The sequence below is a fragment of the Xiphophorus maculatus genome, chromosome 9 (genome assembly GCF_002775205.1).
Source record: "Xiphophorus maculatus strain JP 163 A chromosome 9, X_maculatus-5.0-male, whole genome shotgun sequence".
Taxonomy (NCBI): Eukaryota; Metazoa; Chordata; class Actinopteri; order Cyprinodontiformes; family Poeciliidae; genus Xiphophorus; species Xiphophorus maculatus.
Genome location: NC_036451.1, coordinates 14930144 through 14952741, shown reverse-complemented (window position 1 = coordinate 14952741; position 22598 = coordinate 14930144). Strand labels below are relative to the sequence as shown.

The 22598-nt window shown below is 37.4% G+C and overlaps 1 protein-coding gene across 3 annotated transcripts; it reads right to left on the bottom strand.

The window, feature by feature from the left end:
* Positions 1-2: 2 nt before the first annotated feature.
* Positions 3-22497, bottom strand: LOC102218183 (zinc finger RNA-binding protein-like). Of its 3 annotated transcripts, none has more exons than XM_014469331.2 (19): positions 22388-22497; positions 18225-18471; positions 17886-18006; positions 17421-17654; positions 16545-16870; positions 16186-16374; positions 15793-16033; positions 15383-15555; positions 13800-13919; positions 12159-12304; positions 11678-11813; positions 10447-10649; positions 9503-9671; positions 7915-8089; positions 4372-4460; positions 3801-3896; positions 3524-3635; positions 3294-3391; positions 3-1520 (listed from the first exon to the last, which is right to left on the bottom strand). In XM_014469331.2, the coding sequence occupies exons 1-19, from the start codon at positions 22438-22440 to the stop codon at positions 1356-1358; spliced, it is 3093 nt and encodes a 1030-aa protein (XP_014324817.1). In that variant the 5' UTR covers positions 22441-22497; the 3' UTR covers positions 3-1355. The 3 variants fall into 3 exon arrangements, with proteins under 3 accessions (XP_014324817.1, XP_023195491.1, XP_023195492.1); XM_023339723.1 differs by having other exon boundaries at positions 17886-18003; XM_023339724.1 differs by having other exon boundaries at positions 18240-18471.
* Positions 22498-22598: the final 101 nt, after the last annotated feature.

Here is a 22598-nt window from a genome sequence, read left to right as displayed (position 1 = left end):
AAGTCTGAAGAGTGTTTTATTACCTCCTCTTAATTTTACGCATCACTACAAATACATTCAAATAATAGGACAGCGACGTTCACACTTCCCGTTTAAACAATACAAAAACAGACTGCGACGTCCTTTGTAAATAAAATAAGCAGGACTCATATATGAGGCTCTTTGTAAATAAACACCAAACTAAAACATATCAAGTAACTCTCTCGTATCGGTTTTTATGTTGTGCAACCGTCCCTTCCTGTACCATTTACCGAGACAACACTAACCACGTAGAACAACTTATAAATGTTCCCCCTACTCAGTCTTTTGCAATACACATGACGCAGGCACAAGGAAGAAAGTCAAGGGACTGTAACCTTTTGATCCGTACAGCAGATTTTCAGTCATATTTGTCTGACTAAAGATCCTCCCCTCCCCTAAACCTTCTTTGGAAGAAAAACAGGATTTCTAGGCATAATATCTAAAAAGATAGAACTATGGCTGCATACATTGTCATCTCTTAAGTGCTTTGTTTCCTCTGAATAAAACTGTGCAAGGAAAGACCTCCATCTGCAGAGACAAACATATTTTCAAGTGAACCCCTAAAGACAAAACCTCAGAGGTTAGTTCCTGTCTATGTAGGTTTCATAACTTAAATTAGTTTTGACTTGTTTTGTAGGTTTCATAAAGGGGGTTGAGCTCAACCCTAAAGTCTCATAATGTGTAAATAAAACCAGAGGAGCTTTAACTGGTGCAAAAGTAACCTGAATATTTATACACCCTTTTTTCGCTATTTTATATCTGTAGGCACCGGAAAACATCACAGTATTTTATGTGGCTCTTACTCCTCCAACGTTGAAAAGCTTCCTATATTTCATAACGAAGTATTTTTAAGCAGCAAAGTTAATTCAGTGAGATCGGGAGTGAGAGTGAGCTGGCCTGAAGAACAGCAGAGGTAAGCACTACAAATAAAACTTGAGGTGAAGGTGTCTTAGTGTACTTGAGACTTTAAGGAGACAGGAAATAAAAGTGGTGATTGCTTAAGATAAAAACAGAGGGTTCGGTTTAATAGTGTGACTCAAAACCGAATTGGAATGATGCATCTTTAACATAATTATTATTATTAGTTTTAAATAAACTGAAATAACTGCAGCTTCAAAATAAACTGCATTAAATCTGGTCTTCAACCATCAGCCCAAAACCTTCTCCAAATACATAATTCCTCTTGATTTAACGGTAGACATGTAACATGTAGAGTCATAGGTTATATTTATACGTGTACATCTGTGGGTTAAAGTTTTTTCTGAGATTAAAAAAAAAAAGTGACATTCTACCAGTCTCTAAACTAGCAAACACCTCTGTTGTGGGGGCAGAGGTCAAGCTTCTTCCTTTTTGTCTTTTTTGCCCTCTCCCTCTCCTTCCCCCGTGTCGCTGACATCCCGTCGGCGTTTGCGGTTGCGTGCGTTGGCCTTAGACGCTGGAAGCGACTCCATGCCCAAAACCTTGTGGATCTGACGGAAAGCAAGAAGCCGCAAAGCATGCTGGGACCAAAAAAAAAAAAAAAAACACGAAAGGTCAGAATGTGGAGATTTATGGGTTGCATCTAACACTTTGTAGCATTCAGTTCAATTACAGTGACTTTCAAAAGCATTCACACCCTGTGGGGCTTATTTTAAACCTAATGGGTTTAAAATAACCTGCATTAGAACCAAAAACTTCAATAGATTTTTGAGACTTTACAGGACATAAAAGATAAACAAAATAGTGCATCTATGTAGAGTGGAAAGAAAAAGATGAGTGGTATTCAACATGTATGCACAAATAAAACCCTGAAATGTGTGATGTGTATTTATGTTTAGCCCCCTCCATTTGATACCTCTAAATAAAATCCAACCAACCATCTTTAGAAGTCCACAAATTAGTACAACATTACATAAAGGAGTCCATCTGTGAAGACGAAGGAACACAGCACACAGTTTAAAGTAGCTTAAGAATATCCTTAGCTGTAAATATCTCACAGTGTTGTTCTGAAAATGAAACTAACATTCGTAAACATGGCCATCAACGTGTAGAACGGGCTTACAGCGGCACAATCTAAACATTGAAAGTTTTTAGATTGTTCTTCATTTAATGAATGTGTGTTTGCAGACATTGTGCTTTATATAAAACTGATTGGCTCACATCACGAGTTGTTTAATATTTCTATGAATATAAACAATACTTAAGTATTTTAAAATCATTGGGGAACAGAATGGAGCTACTGGTTAGGGGATGTATAAGCCTACCATGCATCAGTTCATACCTGCTGATTTGTAGGGCTATTTATTTATTAATGTACAGTACTTGGGATTATTAAAATACATTTTCCTAAGTGGATAGGGCACCAAAACTGGCTCCAACCCCAGGGCCCAAATCCTTTAAACCCGACCCTGCCGCCCACTTAAACTGACAGGCAAGGCAGGAGGGTAATAATCAAAGAAGCAGCCAAGAGCTCCATGGAAACTCTAGAGGAGCTGCAGAGATAAACCATTCAGGCTGGAGAATCTGTCGACAGAACAACTATTAGTGATGTACTCTACAAATCTTTATTATAGAAGAGTGGCAAGAAGCCTTTCCTGTCTGGTTTGCAGTTCGCCATGAGCCACGTAGGAGACAGGGAACCGGTGAAAAAAGGAGTTCTAGTCACATGAGACCGAATTCAACATTTTTCCTTGCATGTAAAAACCTGTGCAATGGAAAACTAACACTGAACATCTCACATCTAACTGAACATAGCACCCTCATGGTAACACGTGGTAGTAACACCGTCATGAGGTGGCTTTTCTACAGCGAGATGGAAAAAAAAACTGTCAAGTTTGCAAATGACTTTAGACCAGGGCACCGGACTTTCAGTAGATCAATAACAAAATAATGTTATCTATATTGTTGGCTTAGAATTAATCTCAATCCTAAACCCACTAAAGAAATCTGTATTAAAAACTGTTTTGTCAAAAAGGTAGAGACAAAAAAAATTATCAACCTGCAGATGTGAAAAGTTGTTAGACAAATATCCAAAAACATTTGTGTTGCGAAGAATTAACTCAAAGAAAGGCTGAATACAAAATACACACCACACTTTTCAAATTTTGTTTGTAAAATACAAAACTATACATTATTCCATTTCACAATTATTAATTACTTAATTTGTGTCATTCTATCATATAAAATCCCATTGAGCTGCACTGAAATTTGGAGTTTTTAAAATGACAAACAGCATGAAAAATTGACATGACATCAATGCTTTCGCAGGGCGCTGTAAAGCTGCAGGTAAGTACCTGTGTGCTGGCTGTTATGTCCTCCCGGGCTTGAAGCTTCATGCTCTCCAACACATCTGTTGGCTCCTTCTCACAGGGATCCATCAGGCCAGGGCCGTCTGTATGACGAGAGAGAACGGTAACGAACAGAACCACTTTGCAGCCAAGTTCAGTTGTATTTGCTGCGTCACTGTGGAGCAAAAACAGTTCCCATAATAAAGTTATTTATTATGGTTGTGCTAATTTGTGACCTGGAAGCAGGATGCCTGTGGAGATGCACTCCAGGACCCGCCGCATGGCCTCCCCGGGGCTGAGCGGGCCTGAAGCGCTGCTGATCACCTTCTCCACCAGCAGCTCCATTGCCTGACAGGAGAAAGGTGAGCAAACTCTAGCTTATGTTTGCACAGTCTTTCTAAAACCACCAAATCTGAACCTTTTCATGTTTGGTTGAAACCTCCACAGCTATTATTTCTGCAATGATGATATTCATTTCAATTTATAACTACCAGAGAACTGAACAGCACTTACCCAGCTGGGCAGCTTCCCCCAGGTAGGAACACGCTGACATAAATCTCTCAGCACCCGAATGACGATCACACAGGACTGCAATCCATTTGCACGAGCCTTTAGAGAAGAAAAAGAGACAGCCTCGTCAAAAGGGAGCATTTATTTCTGAGAATATGGACTTCTGTTGCGTCAACACTACAATGTAAGCACACAGAATATTACATAAATTTTATTTACTTTGAACAAATTGAATAAAAAAAACAAAACAAGAATGCATATGCAAATGTACATACCTGTAGACGTACACAAGAATATAAAACAATGTTTTCAACATAATAATCAGCCATTTGGGTACATAGCCTCGACAATAAAACATACTGCATTCGATCTTACATAGAAAACAATTTTATCCTATATTTAAACCATATAATATTATAACATATATTCTACTGTTTATATATATCCTTCTTCCTCCATGTAACTATTGCACTGTAAAACTTATCTGAATCATGGAAACATTTCTTACAGTACATCTAAGAATAAAAGAGCGTATTTGTAACATCAACAAAAGGATTTCCCCCCTAGATTTTACCTGAAACCATTTGGCATGTCGGAGGGAAGCCAGGTTATCCAAACATTTCTTCATGTTTAAAACATCAGGAGGATCCTTCTCTGACATATCTGTTGAAAATAAAAAGCAGTTTTACTCGACATCTTGCAAAATTCACATCATGACAGCAGCGTATAGCTCAAGTTGTTACTACGTTTGGTCGAGAATAGGAATATCTCTTGTAGTTCATGCAAGTATGACATTAATAATAAAAAAAAACATTAGATTCAGCAGTCAGGTAATCTGTTTAGTCAGTATTCAAGAGGATACAAAACAGGAATCAATAAAAGGAGAAACAAAACCAGTCTGGAAGACAGTTTCTAAATAAGACAAGTAGTAAGAAAAAAATACAAATGAGTATTCAAGAATGAAAACCGAAACAAGACATTCCACATTTAGAGAAAAGAGGCCATGTTTGAGTCCAATCTCCACCTTTTACACAAGTACAGTTAGGGTTGCTCTCTCAAAAATAGACACAATTTATGAAACAAAATACATTTCCTTCAAAAGTTTCTGTTGATGTCCACCAGCTTGAAAACCAAAGCAAACGGTGTTATTAATTGTATTATTTGTGACATTCAATGATGATAAATAAAACTGTCTGCACTGACAAAAAAAGGAAAGAAATTAGACATAAAGGACATTTTCTATTTTCCAACATGAGCACTGATCAGCCACAACTTTTAAAACAAATACAGTTACTAGGAGCAACCAGGATTATTTAAAAGTAAAGACAAGGTTCTGTTAAAAAAGCTCTGGTCTTGACATTCACGTAGCACTCAACCACCTTTCTCTCTATCACATCATAGTGTGCAACTGTATCAATAAAACTAGAAAGACCAAAAGGGTACAGGTCCTGCTCTGTATTTCCCCCACCCAAAGGAATCAAAGGATCAGCTGCTTTCCTGGTGCAGGACTCCAGGAAAGCCCCAGAGTTCCCTTTCAGTCAATTCACTCGGTACAATACATAGAGTATGTGATATCACACACTGTGTGACATCCCAACCTCTAGGTATTGTACCTCGTTCCTTTCCTTCAGGGAACAGTAGTTATATGATTACATTACGTTTTGTTTTAAAGGCTGGAAGGAACATAAAACAATAACAGGAGTTTGCTTTATGGCCGATCAGTGCATTTCCTTCTGCTTTCTCTTTTAGCCTGATATCAAGATATTATATTTTTGTAGTTTTTACCCAGAAAAATAAAAATTGAGTCATTATTCTCCCAAATTTAAACTCGCATCTACTTGCTCCTCAAATAGAACAATGATAATTTATGTAAAATGTCTCCACGCTGTTGAAACCAAGTTTATTCTCATTTATGTAATTTTTCATTCTGAGCATGGTAGACTTCTTGTTTTTGTTTCTCTTCCCAACAAGCCCGCAAACTATAGAAGAACAAAAATCTACTTTGAAACAACAAATGTGAACACGATGGTATCTCTCTAGAGAACAAAACTCAAACATGTAGAGTCCGCCTTGCACCCTTCTGCAAACGTATTTTAACAAATCAAAACAACCGGATAAAAATAAGACTGATGAAAAATATAACAGGTGTAATGATAAAATTAGCAAGCACTACAGAAATAACCTAAAACCTGTTAGAGAAAAACATGGTTCAACAGTGTAGACTGTCAATGCAGCTGGTCATCTAAATGTGAAGCTTTTATTTGTAAAAGCAAATGTGGTTAGTGATGTCTTCACTAGTCAGCCATGGGGTTTCCACATTTCCACATTAAAGAGAACTATAGACATTAGTTGTCTTACATGGGAAAACAAAAAAGAAATTCAGTTTTGAAGTCTACACTATAATACCACTTAGAATCAAAAATCCACATTCATTATAATTTTCAAAGGTTTAATTTAGGAGCGGTTCTGATGCTCTGATGTCAGTGAACATGAAGATTTTATTATTCTTTAAAAAAAATGTCCTAAAAATGGGTCAACTTGATTTATCAACATTTCTTCTCAGTGGTATGTGCATGAGTGTCGTCTTCACATGACTCTGGCCTGCTAGGGACTGCTGATACAGAATGAAAGCACTGATCAACAAAGCCAAACAAAATACAAGACCGACTGAAAACATCTGCACCATGTTTTCAAAAATTATTAAAAAAATAAATAATAACAATAATAAAACACAATATACTGAAATAATTACAGTAACTAAAGCAGGAAAAGCAGTGATTGCATCACAATGATTCTGGTCTTTTTCTCTTCACTGTTAATGGGACCAATCATAATGTTATGGTTTATTTAAATTCCTCTAATAAAAGGTGGGATCAAATTCCAGAGAAAGCAGAACTTCCTCAGACTGCAAGAGCAGAGTGTCTCTCTGCCCACATATTCCTTTTTTTTCAGCTCTTTATTGGTTTCTAACATATTATTTTTGTTCGTTTACAAGGCAGAGTTTTCCATTTTGAAAGTCATAGAGTGGAAACTAAAAGAGAGCCACTTACAACTGGTGTTAAGCTGATACTTTTTTTCCAATTATAGCTGGATTTCTAAGAGGCTAGTGGCAGGTATGTCAAGCAGCAGACTGCAGGCCAGTGCACCCAGTCAGTTGTGCAGCTGACTGGGTGCACAACTGACCCAGTCAGCTGCACTGGGTCAGCTGGCTGGGCTGACTGGGTTATTTTTTAAATAAATGTCTAGGATATTTATTCAATTTCAATTTGTTGTTGTTGAATACAACAACAAATTGTTGTAGAGAAATATTTGCTGTTCTTTCTGTTTCAAATTGTTAAGCGTCAATTGTATGGCATGCTTTAGGTTGTAGAGCAGTATTTTGAAATATATACACTTTGCTAACAAGCAGTAGTGGTAGGAAAGCAGACTCAACCAACATGAACACAACAAGTCTTTTCAGTGTTTGTTTTGGTGTCCTCCCATCTGCCTCTTCAAAAAGATGTAAGCCTAAAGGGAAACTGTCAGAACAACAGAGTCATTTTCAATTATTAAAATCAGATCATTGTGGTGCAGGTAAAAAACACTCCAGTACCGCAACATACTGTAGATAATGCCTCAAGATGATGCAGGAATGACAGACTTACCATTTACTTCAATGTAAATCTTCTACATATGAATGGTGGTGTTTATAAACAGAAAGTCTACTGGAAAGATGTTCATCCCTGGGCATTATCAGAACAATGACTGTCGTCTAAGATAAGGTTCTGGAAATTCTGCATGAGCATGCGTTCATAAAATAAAGACACACCCTGTTGGCACAGAAAGGTCGGAGAGCCCGGCTTTTGATTCCCATTAGAAAATAAATGGTCGACTAGTGTAGCTGCAAAAAAATGGGCAGATAAAAAAGTGGGACAAATAAAAAGGTGATTAAATTGTTAAAGGTTAAAAGAAATCTTAAATTTCGGCTTTGTAAAAATCCCAACATTACTTAATTCTGTGGATTACATTTAAATCCCTAGACGGAGGAGTAAAAGGGAAAATATGGGTATATTAGGTGTATTACAGATGTGTACTACACATTTGGTTACTTGGTACTGAAAGCTTTGGCTTCTCTAACCTTTCTCGGCCGCTTTTCCTTCTGCCTGCTTGTCCTTCTCAGCAGCAGTGTCCTCCCTCATCAGCGGCGAGGTGAGAGAAATGGTCACCTGCATTTTGGGCTCCTGGCTTGAACATATCACGATGTTCGCCTCGTCGGGATGAGCCTGCACCTCATACTGATCTTCAGAAAATGTCTGCCGGTTAAAAGGACACTTGGATTACTCACTACAGAGGAGGAAGGGTGTACGGATAAAAGTAGCCTTGTTTGGTTAAGTTATGAGGCAATACTGCTCTGTTTGTAGCCTCTGTTAAAGGCCATTGGGATTGAGTCTCCTCATTAAGAAATATAAGGGTCACTATGAGTGATTTCTCTGATGGGTCATGAAAAATGTATTTAAAGACGTAAAATTTAGAAAATAAACTGGGAGGATAATACAATAAGTCTCATCTCACTCTGTAGGATTCAGGTGTCATAACCAGGCAGTAAATCTAAAGATCAGTGGAAAGCTCCTTGAATAAAACATTCATACTGCCACAGCAGGAGGGAAAATAGTAAGCATCACATGATAATGTTGTATAAAGTTGTCTCGTTGCCGCACACAAAAAAGCACATTTGGGTTAAATATAACAAAACAGATGTGGAAGTATTTCTCCCAAAGCTTGAGTCCCCAGATGATGTCACATGAAGAGAGTCTAGACTAAAAGCAATGAACTGAAAACAGACCGAGTGTCACTTTAAGGTTTTGCGGTACAACGCTATTCTAGCGGATACCAATTAAAGTGTAGAAACAGAATAAAAGCCAGGAGCCAACTAAGACTTTCCTTGAATGTTTTTATGTTTTGTTATTACAATTCACCAACAAAAGCCAATCTTCTTCTAGAGTCTCTAACAGATTTGCACATCAACAGATTAAAATTCATGTCTATTTTTCTTTGCAAAACACCAGATTGGAAGGAGGTCCTCTGTGACCAATTTTCAAGCTTTGACACAACTTCTCAATTGGATTTTGGTCTGAACTTAGACGAGGCCATTATAAAATTAATGTGCTTTGCTCTAAATTATGCCATTGCAGCTATAAATATAATATGGAAAACATGAAATAAGGAAAAACGAAGCACTGTAAATGCTACTGTCCACTGTATTGAGGCAAAGTTTTGACTGACTGAACTTTTAGGTAATATTTCAAAGGCGTGTACCATTTTTGAGGATAAACTGTTCTTATTTATGTCTGAGCCAACTTGAAAAATTGACTTTAATACTTTTCCTAAGGTAATATATACAGCGATGATATTTGTGAAGTCAAATTTTAAAGATGCCGTTCCTCTCCCATGGCACAAACATCAGGAGAGGAAGCCTCTGGTTCTCATTTTACCTGTTTCACAACTACCTCTCTTCCAGCCAAGTAAATGACAAGACATAATGTTGCTTCCTCTTTAAGTAATGAACTAATGACACAACTTTAAAACTGCCTTTGAATAATATCCTTATTGTTCCTTTTTTAATCTCTCAAGATCATATCTAAGAGGAAGTACCTCACCCAAAAAGCCCAGAAAATACATATTTGGAATATAAAACCCATCTTTCAAATGATTAACTGAGCGCTTACCAATAGTTCCTTTGGCAGCTGCTTGGCGATGCTCTTCAGTAATGACACGGTGGGTTTCTTAGCTGTTAGTAGTATGAGCTCCACATTCCTGTCCCCGCGAAGCAGCAAGCCTTTGGCTAGGATCCCCACTCTCATCACACCTTTTAACAGCCGGGCCGGGTTCTCAGCGCTGACAAGAACAACGGCACATAAAGGTTCAAGGCTCAACTTGAAATATATTTCCAAATGTCCACAGACTCAAAATAGGGCACTAAAATTAAAGAAGCAAATTAAATATTGTCAGCTTGTTGGACTTTTAAATATGACGTGCTGACTTTATCTATGAATGGGGACGTGAACTCTCCAGTTACAGCAATCATGACTTGGGCTACCTTCTTTAACCACAGGTGTTGCTGAAACTGTGGTGCCCAATACACCACAGGAAGTGTATCTAGATACTGTGACCTCTCCCCTCTCAGTTCACTGCTACTAACGATACACAATAAGCAATAGCCAGACACACAGAGCGATGTTACCTCTGCTCTATTAAAAGTAGACCAACATCTTGTAACGTCTTGATGTAAAACATGTTGTCTCTAAAAGCAAATAGGATTTATAGCAATTTATCAAATCTTTTCTTGCTTTTGAAAAATAGAAAGCTTGTATGGGTTTTCTGTATTTTTCTCTGAAATGATAGTGATACATTGTCACAAACGATATGACTCTATTTGTCAAAAAGGTTAAAATCTAAAATCAAAGTTTCACTCATTCGAACAATTTTAGGATTTATCAATTATTTTTCATATTTTCTAGGTTTAATTTTAACATTTTGATATCCAATGCAGCACATTCCAGGGTTGTGCTGCATTCCATGACAGTATATCTAAGTATGAGAACGTCTATGTTAGAAAACCTACTATCACTTTAGACATTGTCATTTTACTCAAAACACTGCGATAACTTGCCTTGTAACCTCTCCCTCAGCAACAGTAGAGGGGATTGCTGGTTCCTCCTTGTCGAGCAGAGAATCTGACACCAGTTTCAGAGCTCTTTCAGAATGAGAGACGATCCTCTGAACAGCTTGAAGCTCCTCTTCCACCGGGTAAATAGTCGAATGCTTGGCCATGATGTGACGATCATCAGCAGAGTCAGGGCGCCGGACACAATTCTTAAAGCAGAGACACACTCATGGTGAATGCTAATATTCCTTAAATCGCCCATTAACAAACAACTCCTTGCTGTCCCAAAGTGCTGTACATACAGTAAAATCAAATAGCATTAGAGTGAAATAAACATGGCACATAAGTATTATTAAAATGTGCATAAATATATATTTTTTAGGAGCAGCACCAAACTAAATATTCTCTTATTTTAATTTAGTGGTAGTAAATTAAACGGTGAATCTCAGTGGTCTGACTGGAGCATGATGGTGCTACATGCCAGAAAGCTACATTAAGATATATTATGCTCCTGCTTTCTCTTTCAAGTCAACGGGCAAGTTGATGCATTTTGCATGTTTTATTATGCCAGAGCTATTTTACATACACTTCCAACAGTGGGTAAAAGTTTGAGTTTAGCAGACTAAAGAACAGCATTAACTCCATTGAAAATATGTTTTAATCATGGTAATATTCTCAGTTTTGTTTTCATTTAAGCTTAGGATTTATTTCCATTTATGATATTTTTTTTTTGGTTTTTAGGACAAAGTGGAGAAGCAATTTTTTTATTTACAGAACGAGGCAGATTTGAATTTCATCCACAAGAGAATGAAAAGTAATATCCTGCTTATATAAGACTAAATTAAAAAAAAAAAAAGATGAAACACACAAACAGGGCCCAACATAGAACCCTGAGGGATGCCATATTGAATTGCTGCAGAATAATACTGTCCAAGGCTGACATAGAAAGCCCACAGGATAAGAGAAGTACAATTTAAGAGCAGTGTCTGCACACAGTTCAAGATATGGTGGAGGCACTGATGGTGGACAGGTCTAAAACTGATAAGGCAGCATTATCCTCAGGGTCAGCAGGTCGAAGTAAATCATTAAAATCTTTAATCTCTTGCTTCAATGATGACAGTGCTATGAAGAGTGATAAAATTAATTATTAAAGTCTAATCTCATTAAACGTAAGATAAGTGTTCAATTTTTCTTTACCAATCCACCATACACACCAAATGAAGAACAAGATGCTCACCAGTAGAGGGGGCACTGGCATGCCAGGGCGACTCATTAGAGGCGGAGGAGGTGGAGGAGGCATCCTGCGCCTCTGCTCCCCCCAGTACATCTGCTCCTCCTCCATCCTTCTCCAGTACATGTCCTCCTCATACCGTCTGTATGAAAGAGGGACAATTTACTCATGTAAAAAAAGTCAACTTTAAAAAATATTCTTTGTTGTAAAATATTTTGTTCTGAACTACTCTCTAGAAAACGAGTAAAAAATGTTTTGATAAACAAGGAAAACCATGTGAGTGAGAGGCATCACACGCAGTCTGTTCATGTGAGTCTTACTGTCAAGTGGTCAACTTCACCCACTTCCCTTTTACTGCCGTTACCAACGTGGATACAAGTTACTCATCCTGACTTTTTTAGTCACTTCTGTAGCAACAATAACATCTTTCAAAACTGACGTCAAAATGGGAAGAAGTTTAGGCCTGTGACAAAGAGTCAAGCCTGACCTCATCTCCATGTGCCAGCGCTGCTCATCCTCTCTCTGTCTCTTCAGCACAGCCTTCTGCTTCTGCTTCTTCAGCTTGCTCTCTTGAAGCTTTCTGGCCCGATTGCTCGGCTTGATCTCCACAGGCAGCTCTGGGTTCACTTTTTTCTGCAGAAAAACAGAAGTTGGCAAAGCAAATGAAGACAGATACAGGTTTTTCTATTGCCAAATCTCATATTTAAATTTACAGAGCACAATTGTTATATTAGGTTGATAATGTTTATGTTACATTACCCCCAAAACTTCTTCCTCATTTCTTCTTTAATCTGACTTGAGAATTAAGTTGCTTTCTTTCATTTGAAGAGTGCAGAAGGTTGGAGCAACAGCTTCTTATTCCCTCTGCTTTATTTATGTGATGGTGGAGACGTTTCAGGATGATTATCATTATTTTTCACATTAAGATCTCGGCCACATTTACATTTTACGATTCTAGACTCATTTCTTTCCCTTCAGTTTATTATGACATTTGAGTACAAAAACCTAACATAGTTACATATTTTTAAATGTTCATCTCAATAAATCTTGAAACTGTACTGAGGCTGGCTTTCACTTAGGCAACCAGTTGTTTAAACTACAATTTTGCAATAAGTAACCTCTATTATACAAAAATCCACCACAATAATAATTTCTAGAATGCTAAACCTAGATCAAGAATCTTGGGTCCAGTTTACAAAATAGAAGTGAAATGTACTACAGGCCAAAAAAGCTCTAAAATGTGCCTTTGAAAACTGTGTAAAACGTCTGTAAATTTGACATTTTCTTCTCCAGGTTATTAATATACTTACACAGTCTTCTTCATGTTTTTAACAACACAAGCAGAGTGTCACAGATGAAACGACACTGATAATTAAGTAGAGCTCAGAGCTAAAGATTAACGTCAGTTACATCAAACCGTATAAACAATAAAGTCTTTATTAATTTAACTCTGGTACCTGTCGCTATTAGAAACTTTTCCTAACTTTAGCTAAAGCTTAGTTAGGAAATAAATTGGCAAAACATGAACACACAGTCAAGACCAACTGCCAATAACTGAACAACAAAATTGCGCCTCACTTGTAAGTTGTACCTTTTTTAATAATGAAGCAGAGTGAATGTGAAACAGGAAGCTTTTAAAAGAGATGTTCAGTTATCAGCAAACCTAATACTGTCAATCTGAAAAAACGATTCTAATTAAACATCTCGCAAAAAAATAAGCTGCAGAAACCACCTTGAACCAAGAACCACAGTTAAAACTAAGATTTACAATCTTAGTTTGAACTAAGATGCTTTCTGAAAGTAAAGTGGGCAACTTAAGAGGAAGTAGAAACACAAGCAGCTCAGGAGTTTTAAATTATGACTTGATCACACAAAACACTAAACCAAATCATGCAGACATCCAGGCATTTTGTGGGAGCCACCAATCATCTACAACTCTTTGAGGAAACTTGGGTAACATAAGTTAAAAGTATTTCTTAAATGTATTTCTTTCAACTCAGTTAAACTATCTGTACACTGTTTTTCACCAAAAAAAATTTATATTTTCAGTTATAGCATTGTAGTACAGATGTATGTGAAAGGGTAAATCAAGCAGGAAGCAGCTTAACCGCATTACAAGGTGTCTTACTTTGTATTGCAGCCTGTGCCTTCGTCCCTTTAGGTGCATGTCTTTAGCATTGGGGTCATTGAAGCTGCACTCACAGAGTTTACAGTGAAATCGAATCACCTTTCCATCCTCGTTGCGTACCTGAAAGCACAAGACTCCAGTGAACAACATAAATAAATCATATTTTAATTATTTAGTTTAAAGCATATTTCAAAAACTATTTGGCCTTAGGAGGTGTTAATGGTTTAAAAGAACAGCAGCACATAGTAAACTACCCCAAATTTTAGTTTGGAAACAAAGCACTTTGTAGAACAACAACAGCCTGAAGTATTTATCATAGTTGAGATCTCATCAGTCCCTTACATCATTCTGAAAGAATGTTGGTCCTTTTTCTTTTTTTTTTGAACAAGACATTGTTCATGTGCAGCTCTGTCACAGCATTGCAACACATTCCTTCCCAGTTTTTTCACCCAATATGCATGGCCATGAAGTGAAGGTCAAAACAGGTAAAGACATTCATAATAAAATGTTGTAAATTATGTGTGAAGCTTCATATGTTGTGACATTTTTAGCAACCATCAGAGGTTTGTTTTTTCCACTTGTAATGAAGTCGATACCCACAAGATCCTAAAAATACATATATGACTGATTCTGCAAACATTCTGCAGTAATTAAAGTAATCCTACATATAAGAATTACTTTGAATAAATATCTGCTTTCTTCACTAACACAGAAACTCAAGCAAAACCCTCTAAACTCCTCTCCATTTTTTCAAATATAATTTCAAAATGTAATAACAAGCCTCGTCTATTGTTTATATTTCTCTATAATATAAATTTTTGTAGTGCAGATTTACTTGAAAAATTGATGCAAGACTGCTTCAATATAAAATTTTTGTTACAATGTACATCAGTTTTGCAAAGATGTATATAAAGCCTTAAAATAATTTTAGATTCTATTGCAATAACTTAACGATACCAAAAAATAAAGCAACTCAATCTTATGTTGGGGAACGATTGTTTTTGATGAAGCTTAGATCATATGAATATTAACATTCCAATCAATTTCTGTACAGCAAATGTTACTTACCCATTTTTTACTTTAGACTTTTCTAGTTTTCTGGGGTACAAATATGACATAACATACAGGCCCCTTTCTTTTAGCTACTCTTCAAAATGGAGGAGCATGTACATATAAGGAAGACATGCACTAATCTTAATAAACTGGGGAATTACAGCTCAGATACACAGACAGAACAATAACTAAATAGTTTTAAATGACTGGAACTGGGACAAACAAGAATGGAGTGGTATTCTATACAGCCACCAAACACATACTGATGGCATAGGAAGTAAAAAATCATCTCAACAGTTTACTGTTAGTACCAATTGTTCAAACTATTTTAAATTTTCTGAAGACATATTTACAAGGGATTCCAATAATGTGGGGAGCAGCTTAATTTAGTATGTAAGCTCAATTAGATCAAACATTTTACTTTATTATTATTTCACAATGAGACATCAGCAATGGTTGTCAAAACCACCAGGAGTCAAACATAGCAAAGTGCTCTTATGGGGATGTGATCATTAATATTTTCCTCTTACCTCCTCCACATAGTCATGTCCCACAGGCTGGATGTCTCCCTGGCCTCCAGCCTGGTCAGATCGCTCATCTTCAGTCTGTGGCTCCATCTTCTGGACTGACAGCTGAACTGGCTCCTCCTTAGTCACCACAGTCATCACAGGTGCTGCTGCAGGAGAGCTGGCCGGCTTGTTGGCTGTGAAGAAAAGCCAATATTTTAAAGAGCTCAATGAAAGACACTGTATGACTACATATTATATTAATAATAACAAAGTGGGTGAGCTCATTATTCACAAAATCTTGTGTGTCTGCAACACTACAGCAAACAATTTTAAAAACCTGTGAAAATGATGTAGAGAAAAGCAGAATATGCAACAGTGTGTAATGATGAGATAAACAGGTTTATATTATCATTGATTTAAATCAAACTTACAAGTCAGCGTTATTTTGGTGGGAGCTGGTTTCTTGATTGGTGGGGCTGTTTTGGCCGTGGTGGTCACAGCCAACTGTTTGGGTGTTACAACCGGGGTTGAAACAGTCGAAACCAAGGCAGACACAGAGGTTGATGCTGCAGGTTTCCCACTTGTGGAGTTTGTTGTAACTGGGGCAGAATTCACCAACACTGGTTCAGTGGAGGGAATAGGTTTGCCAAGCTTGGTGTGAAGTTTTACCACCTTTGCATGAATGACAAAGAAACAGAGGAATATTTGAAAATGTCAATTTGAAAGACCTAAACTGACACAAACCACAAGAGGACACATGGCAGCTTCCAGCACCCTCAGCACTCTGAGGGTGCTGGAGAAGACTACAGATAAACATAACTAACCTTCTGGTGTTTGGCTCCCCGGATATGGGCGGCATAAGCATCAACCCCAGTACACGATACATCACACAGTTCACAACGTAACTGGGTCTGGACTCCTCTGGGTCCATTGGTGGTCCCAGTCTGCCCCCCTGCCTTCAGGGCTGCTTCCTTTTTTTTATGTTTCTGACCCTCGTTGTGTTCCCGGTACGTCTAAAAGTGGAAACAAAAAAAGAGAGGAAAAAAGCATCACTCCAATCAGATAAAAAGCTGTCATATTTGTATTCTAGCTTTGATAAGCAGCAATCTGCAGCACAATAAACAGTTAAAATCTCAAACATTTCACTACAAAACTAATTTTTACATATTTCATCTCTGCTTACCTGAGGGCCTGCACAGCTGATCTTGCAAATGTCACAGTAATGAAGCTGAGACTGCTTAGGGGGCCCTTTGGGCCGTTGCAGCTTGTTCTGGAGGAAGGCCGGCTTTTTGTAGGAGTTGACGGTCGGAGTCGTCACCATGTTGCTCCCTGAGGTACTCCAAGAGGAACTTGTCAACTGTTTTGGTGGCTGCTGAATGGAGGGCTGGGGTTGTTGCGGCTGCTGCGGTGGAGGCTGGGGTTGGGACAGAGTTTGTTGAGCTGGCTGGTAATAGGAGGGGGTGGATGCAGAGGTGTAGCCAATAGAATCGTAACTGGAGTAGCTGATGCCTAAGGGGGAGAGGATAAAGAAGACACTGAGGACTTATGAAGAAATGAAAGCAAACAGAATGTGGGTCATCATAAACAATTAGCTGTTACAAAAAGGAAAACAAGACAAGATGTCCTTTAATTTCAGCAACAGACAGCTTTAAGGTATCTACAACAAACATGTAGTAGGAAAATTAGCTTCCTCTTTTAACTTCTGATGAGTTTGTATTTGGGTGGGCTTTGAAGAATATCAACAATACGGAAATTTTTCTTATTATATCTTCAACTATTCTGCAGTCAGTGCAGATTCAGCATCAGTTTTCACTGCAGCTGTATTAAATTACAGATGAATTCACTCTTCCTTTTGAACTGACTGTATTTCAAGAATAGATGTAGCTCTTTTTATCTTTTTTTGAGTGGATTATAAAATCACTGAACAGATTGCAACATTGTAATAGTTTGCTCATTTCAATGCATTATTAAATAAATATCGGTTTTTGGTAAATAAAAAGAAATCTGAATCTTCAGTGTAAAAATTGACAAAAAGAAAGTTTCATCTGTTTTCTCTCACCTGAGTAGGAGGTAGCGGAAACGGTGGAGCTGAATGAGGAGCCCGGTGTGTATGATGAAATGGGTGTTGGAGGCTGTTGGACGCTAGTGGACACTGGGTAGATGTTGTAGGTGGTTGACACAGCACTGGAGGGGACCAGAGGTTTGAGGGCAGTCACCTGTCTCTGGGGCAGAGGAGGCTGGCTGTACGCAGTGGAGGGAGCTGGGCTGTAGGCGCTCTTCACTCCTACAGAGACTGAAACAAAGCAACAAGATGAAGAAAGAGCCAGTGTGAAAGAAGGGTTGGGTCATGCAGGAAGCCCAATTTCAAAGAGTTGCTGATCTGTGAGTTATTAAGAGAAATAATTGTCTAAGTCAATAAAAATCAGATTATTTCATTCTTATAAAATAATCTGACAAAATGAAAAACGTCTGATCAACATTAAAATATATAAAACATAATATGAGAAAAACAAATGTTTCTTACCAGTCTGGTAATAGTTATCTGTGGGCGTCCTCTGAGCTGATGCTACACTCGTTTGGTAATACTGTTTGTTGTCATAAGTCGTAACTGCAGCAGGACGCACGTAGCTGTAGTTTTCCTGCTGCTGTTAAAATAATTTAAGGAACACTATAAAACGCATAGAATTTGTGTCCATTTTTAATGAAACACAAAACATTCAGGATGAAAGTTACAGCATATCGTGTTAAAAAGCTTTAAATTACATTATGTGCAACAAAAGAAGTAGAGCTAGCTAAAGAAAATTGTAACATGTAATTCAAAAGAGAGGAGCAAAAATGATAATAGAAGCGAAGGGAAACTGACCATGTCTGAGTATACCTGGTACGTCTGTGGGGTAGTGGTGGGCTGTGGAGGATCGGGCTGCCTGTAGGTGTAGTCTGGAGGTGCCTGGTGGCTCTGGTAGGCGGGGTAGGGGGAAGAGGCCACAGGCCTGGCTGCCTGGACAGGAGCTGGGGAGTAGGAGGCAGTCACTGCATGGGCCACTGCTGGAGCCTGCTGGACACTGTAGCTAGCTGTAGAGGGATGGGAGTAAGCCGTGGGAGGCTGGGTACTAAATAAAGGAAGAAAAAAGCAAAGAACTGGGTCAACTTTAACAGCAGCACAATAGTTAGTAATTGGCTAATAGTTAAGCTTTTTTCACAAAATAAGATCATATGACATGCTGCTTCTAAATATTGTGTACCCTAGATCAAGTATGGGTACATGATCTCTGATCCTGGTTCAAAATGGGTCACAAATACAACTAAAAATTTCAATCAACCACTTCAAAAGTTATTCCTACATTTGAAGGGATCATTTTATGAACCTCCAATCATCTCCATTAGTTTTTTGACAGCTTGACTACACATTAAAAATTAACAGACTCCAACTTTGTAGATAGTTCTAAGGCCATTGTCTTTAATTTTCATCATAAGTTTGCAGTAAGACACAATAAGAAATACTCCTTTGACATAATACATTGCTATTTGGTTTTTTTTTTTAAAAATCAGAACCCTTTTTTATTTTTGCTGGATGACAAAATCAAAAATCTCAATGTCCAGTTATGCGTTTAGTGTCCAGGTGAATCCAACTGTCTACCTTGATCATTTACCTGTTTCACAATGAGATACCATCAAATCTCCTTGTTTTCTTCAGTCAGTCAAAAGACCAACAGCACATTAAACATATTAAAGTTCATCAATAATGTTCTTATCTAATCCAAACTGATAACTTATCTATAAATCTCATTTTTGCTTTCTTTCATTTCAATATTAATAACTGTTTTGTGTCCAGCTTCCATGCAGGCCCTAACCCTCTTTCCCAAAACAGTTTTGTAATTTTTTCACAAAGACAAGCCTCAAGCCATAAATCATCTTGCAGCTACCTTGATGGAGCCAGTTTTCCTGTAAATCCTTCAGGCTGCGGCAGCGCAGTAAATCTTGACTTTAAAGTCAGACTTTATCAGTGCATCCAGACACATGCAGGAATTTGTTTTGGACCAGGGTGCTTTCATTTTATAAACATAACATGTGTAGTATTGATTTTATATAAAGACTGTAACTTGGTCCAGTAGTGTAACTTTTTCTGTGGACATGTAAATGTTTATTTCAACTACATGACTTCCTACATTTTCTGAAGTATATTTTTGCACAAGAATATAACCTTACATAGAATATCCTTGTTACTATAAATTTGAACTTTATGAAAATATCCAGTTAATAAAGCTTCCCATGTACCTTTGAGGAATGTGATAGTAAAGTAAACAAATATCTGTCTAAAAGTGGAATAATAAATTTAGAAAAGACATCTGCGAGGTTGAATATGTGGCCATGTCAACAGGGATGGGCAATATCACATTATATTATATTACACATATTGTATCATAAATGGTTCTCTCTCTAAAATAGAACTAGGCAATATGGACACACAAAAAGAAAAAAAGCACAATATTTTTACTGCTTTAAGCAGTTTTGAGTTTCAATAAAACTGGTAAAACTAATTTTAATAAAAATGAATAAGTAAAGCTATTTATTTGTGTAAACCTCATAAACTAAACACACAATTACCTAAAGTGGTAATTGTTATGGATAACAACAAAGTAAAAAAATAACAATTACTCAACTAACAATATACTGATGAACTAAACCCGTTTGCAATAGGGTAAATATGTTTAGTACAAACATAAAGTAATAACATTCAAGTTTTCATAACAAGTTTCAAGCTCGTCTGGGAAAAACTCTTAAAGAAGGGTGACTACTACAAGACATGCCTGATAGGCCACATGTATTGTCTGATTAAATTTTACAGAGCACCTTTACGGCTGCACTTGACATTCTCTGTTCCTTCATAAAATATTTTAATTTCACTGCCCTACTGTAAATTATAAACACAATTACCTAAATCAAAACATAAATCATTGAAATAGTTGTTGTTATTCTTCCACTGTTGGTTCACATATAAAAAACGAATTAAAAGTTTGAAAATATGATTGAACATTGTTATTATTGTGTAGTGTTTAGCAGGTGTAGTGCAGTATTGTGAAGCCTTTTCTGTCATTTTATTCTTAGAGCAATATTTATGCTTAGTTTGTATGCATTGATGAATTTGCATCCAAAACAACTGTGATTAATTCTTACATTTTTATTCTCATATTTGCAATTAAGTATCAGCATAAATATTGATAAAAATTATAGGTTTATTTTTGCTTTACCATAATATGAATCTAAGCAAAACTGTATCACAATAGCCACTGCCATATAAAGACTTGCGATATTGCAACTGCAGACGGCTGCCTGAATGCAATATGTGGTAGATTTTTATACTTCAATTGCTCTGCATTTACACTTGGCATCCAAATAGTTTACTAAGGTATATTTTAACAATAAAGATACTAAAGCTAACAGAGAGTGGTGGGGACATAATGATAATGGAAAACAGAAAGAGGAATGAGGGAAATGTGTGTTAAACGCAACCATATCATCAGAATGCTCCACAATGATATTCCTATTGCTTGAACTAGTATACACTCATTGAACTAGTCCAGACAACAAGACCACATACTACAACTGTGACAAGTTTATAGTTACACATAAAATGATTCATACCCATGAAAGGCTTTTGGCCTAAAGTAATTTAATTTTACCAACACGTTATCTCTGACTGAAAATAATATTACTACTTCAGAGTGGCACAGCCAGAGTCTTTAAAGACTTGGAGCTTAACCACATAAGCTTCATAATCAAAATACCAGTACAAACATGCAAAAAGCTGGTCAGCAATTATAAGGTTTGATTACTGTAAAGATCTTCCCTCTAATTATTGAGAAACATATTTTCAAAGTACCAGTTTTTATTGAAATGTCTGATACATGTTTAAAGATATTTTTAATAATTTTACAGGGTTTGTTGTTATAGTTTGAGAACGTCTTTGTTGAATCAAAAAATATTTTAAATGTAAATATGCCAGGATTATGTATCGTTACTGAGGGAACAGTACAAATCAAATAACATTTGACCGTACTTTAAAACGGTAAGGAAAATACATTTTTCACAATGGTTGGATTTTCTTTTAAATGAAACTGTCCAAAAAACTAAAACAAAACACACATTCTAAAATAGTATTATGCATTATAGATCTAGGCTACTTTTTTCACCCCCAGTAAATTAAAATGTATAGACAAATAAAGCAGCCAAAGGTTTTTTTCGGGGGGAGGGAGGTATGTTTTACTGGTATATGATAGGAGTTTAACATACTCTTTTACATAAATGTATGTAAAGAAACGTCTTGTGTTAAGTTAATCATGGGGTAGTGCAAACTCTAATGATGCACAGACAGTGCTATAAAGCTATTCCTGTTTGCCAAAATTTGTTGGCTGGACTCCAGGCCAGAACAGGAAACCTTCGCAGCACACTGACCGCAGAATAATTATAATTCAATTTATAAGAATACCTGTCAGGTTTACAGGAGATTTATTAATGACTCAAGTTTACAAAAAGTCAGACCTGGCGGTTGTGTCTCTAATTAGCTGGTTTTCTGCCTGCCCACAAGAATCCAGCTAATTCTGTTCATGCCAAAAACTTTGACTGCTGAGAGAGCTCGGCATTACTGGAGCAGTGTGAGCCTCCATAATCCCAAACACCGGCCAAAAATCTTACCTGCCGCCGCAACCGACTCCATTGTCGAGCCGCACAAAGCCTGCTATGCCTGTCTGTCCCTGTTATGTCACATTTCGGCATGAAACAAAACAGCCGGAAAGCCTAAGGCTCCTTCTCCACAGAGGATGTCCGCAATGTGGGGTTCATCTAATGTCAAGCTGCACGTCGGTTAAACGCTGGCCTGCCAATTCGGTTAGCTAACCCTAGCTAACCGTTACCGAACCAGAGGGTCGAGGAGCCCTCTGACGACCCTGTCTCCTCCGATTATCCTCCAGAAACAGGTAACCTTGACTTAACTCGAACAATGACAACAACGCATGTGGTGTGAAATACCTGTACTGCGGACTGGCACCATGTGTGAACCCGAAATAGTTGCTTGCAGCCATTTTAGCCGAGCTCCCCGGTACAGTACAGTACCACAGACTGGGACAAACAGCAGCGACGCGAAGGAACTCAACATCAAGATAGTTCCCCACCCTCTCTGCTCCTGCGAGAATGACGCTCAAATAGGACCTAAAAATAGATTTATCTCTGACATGTGCAC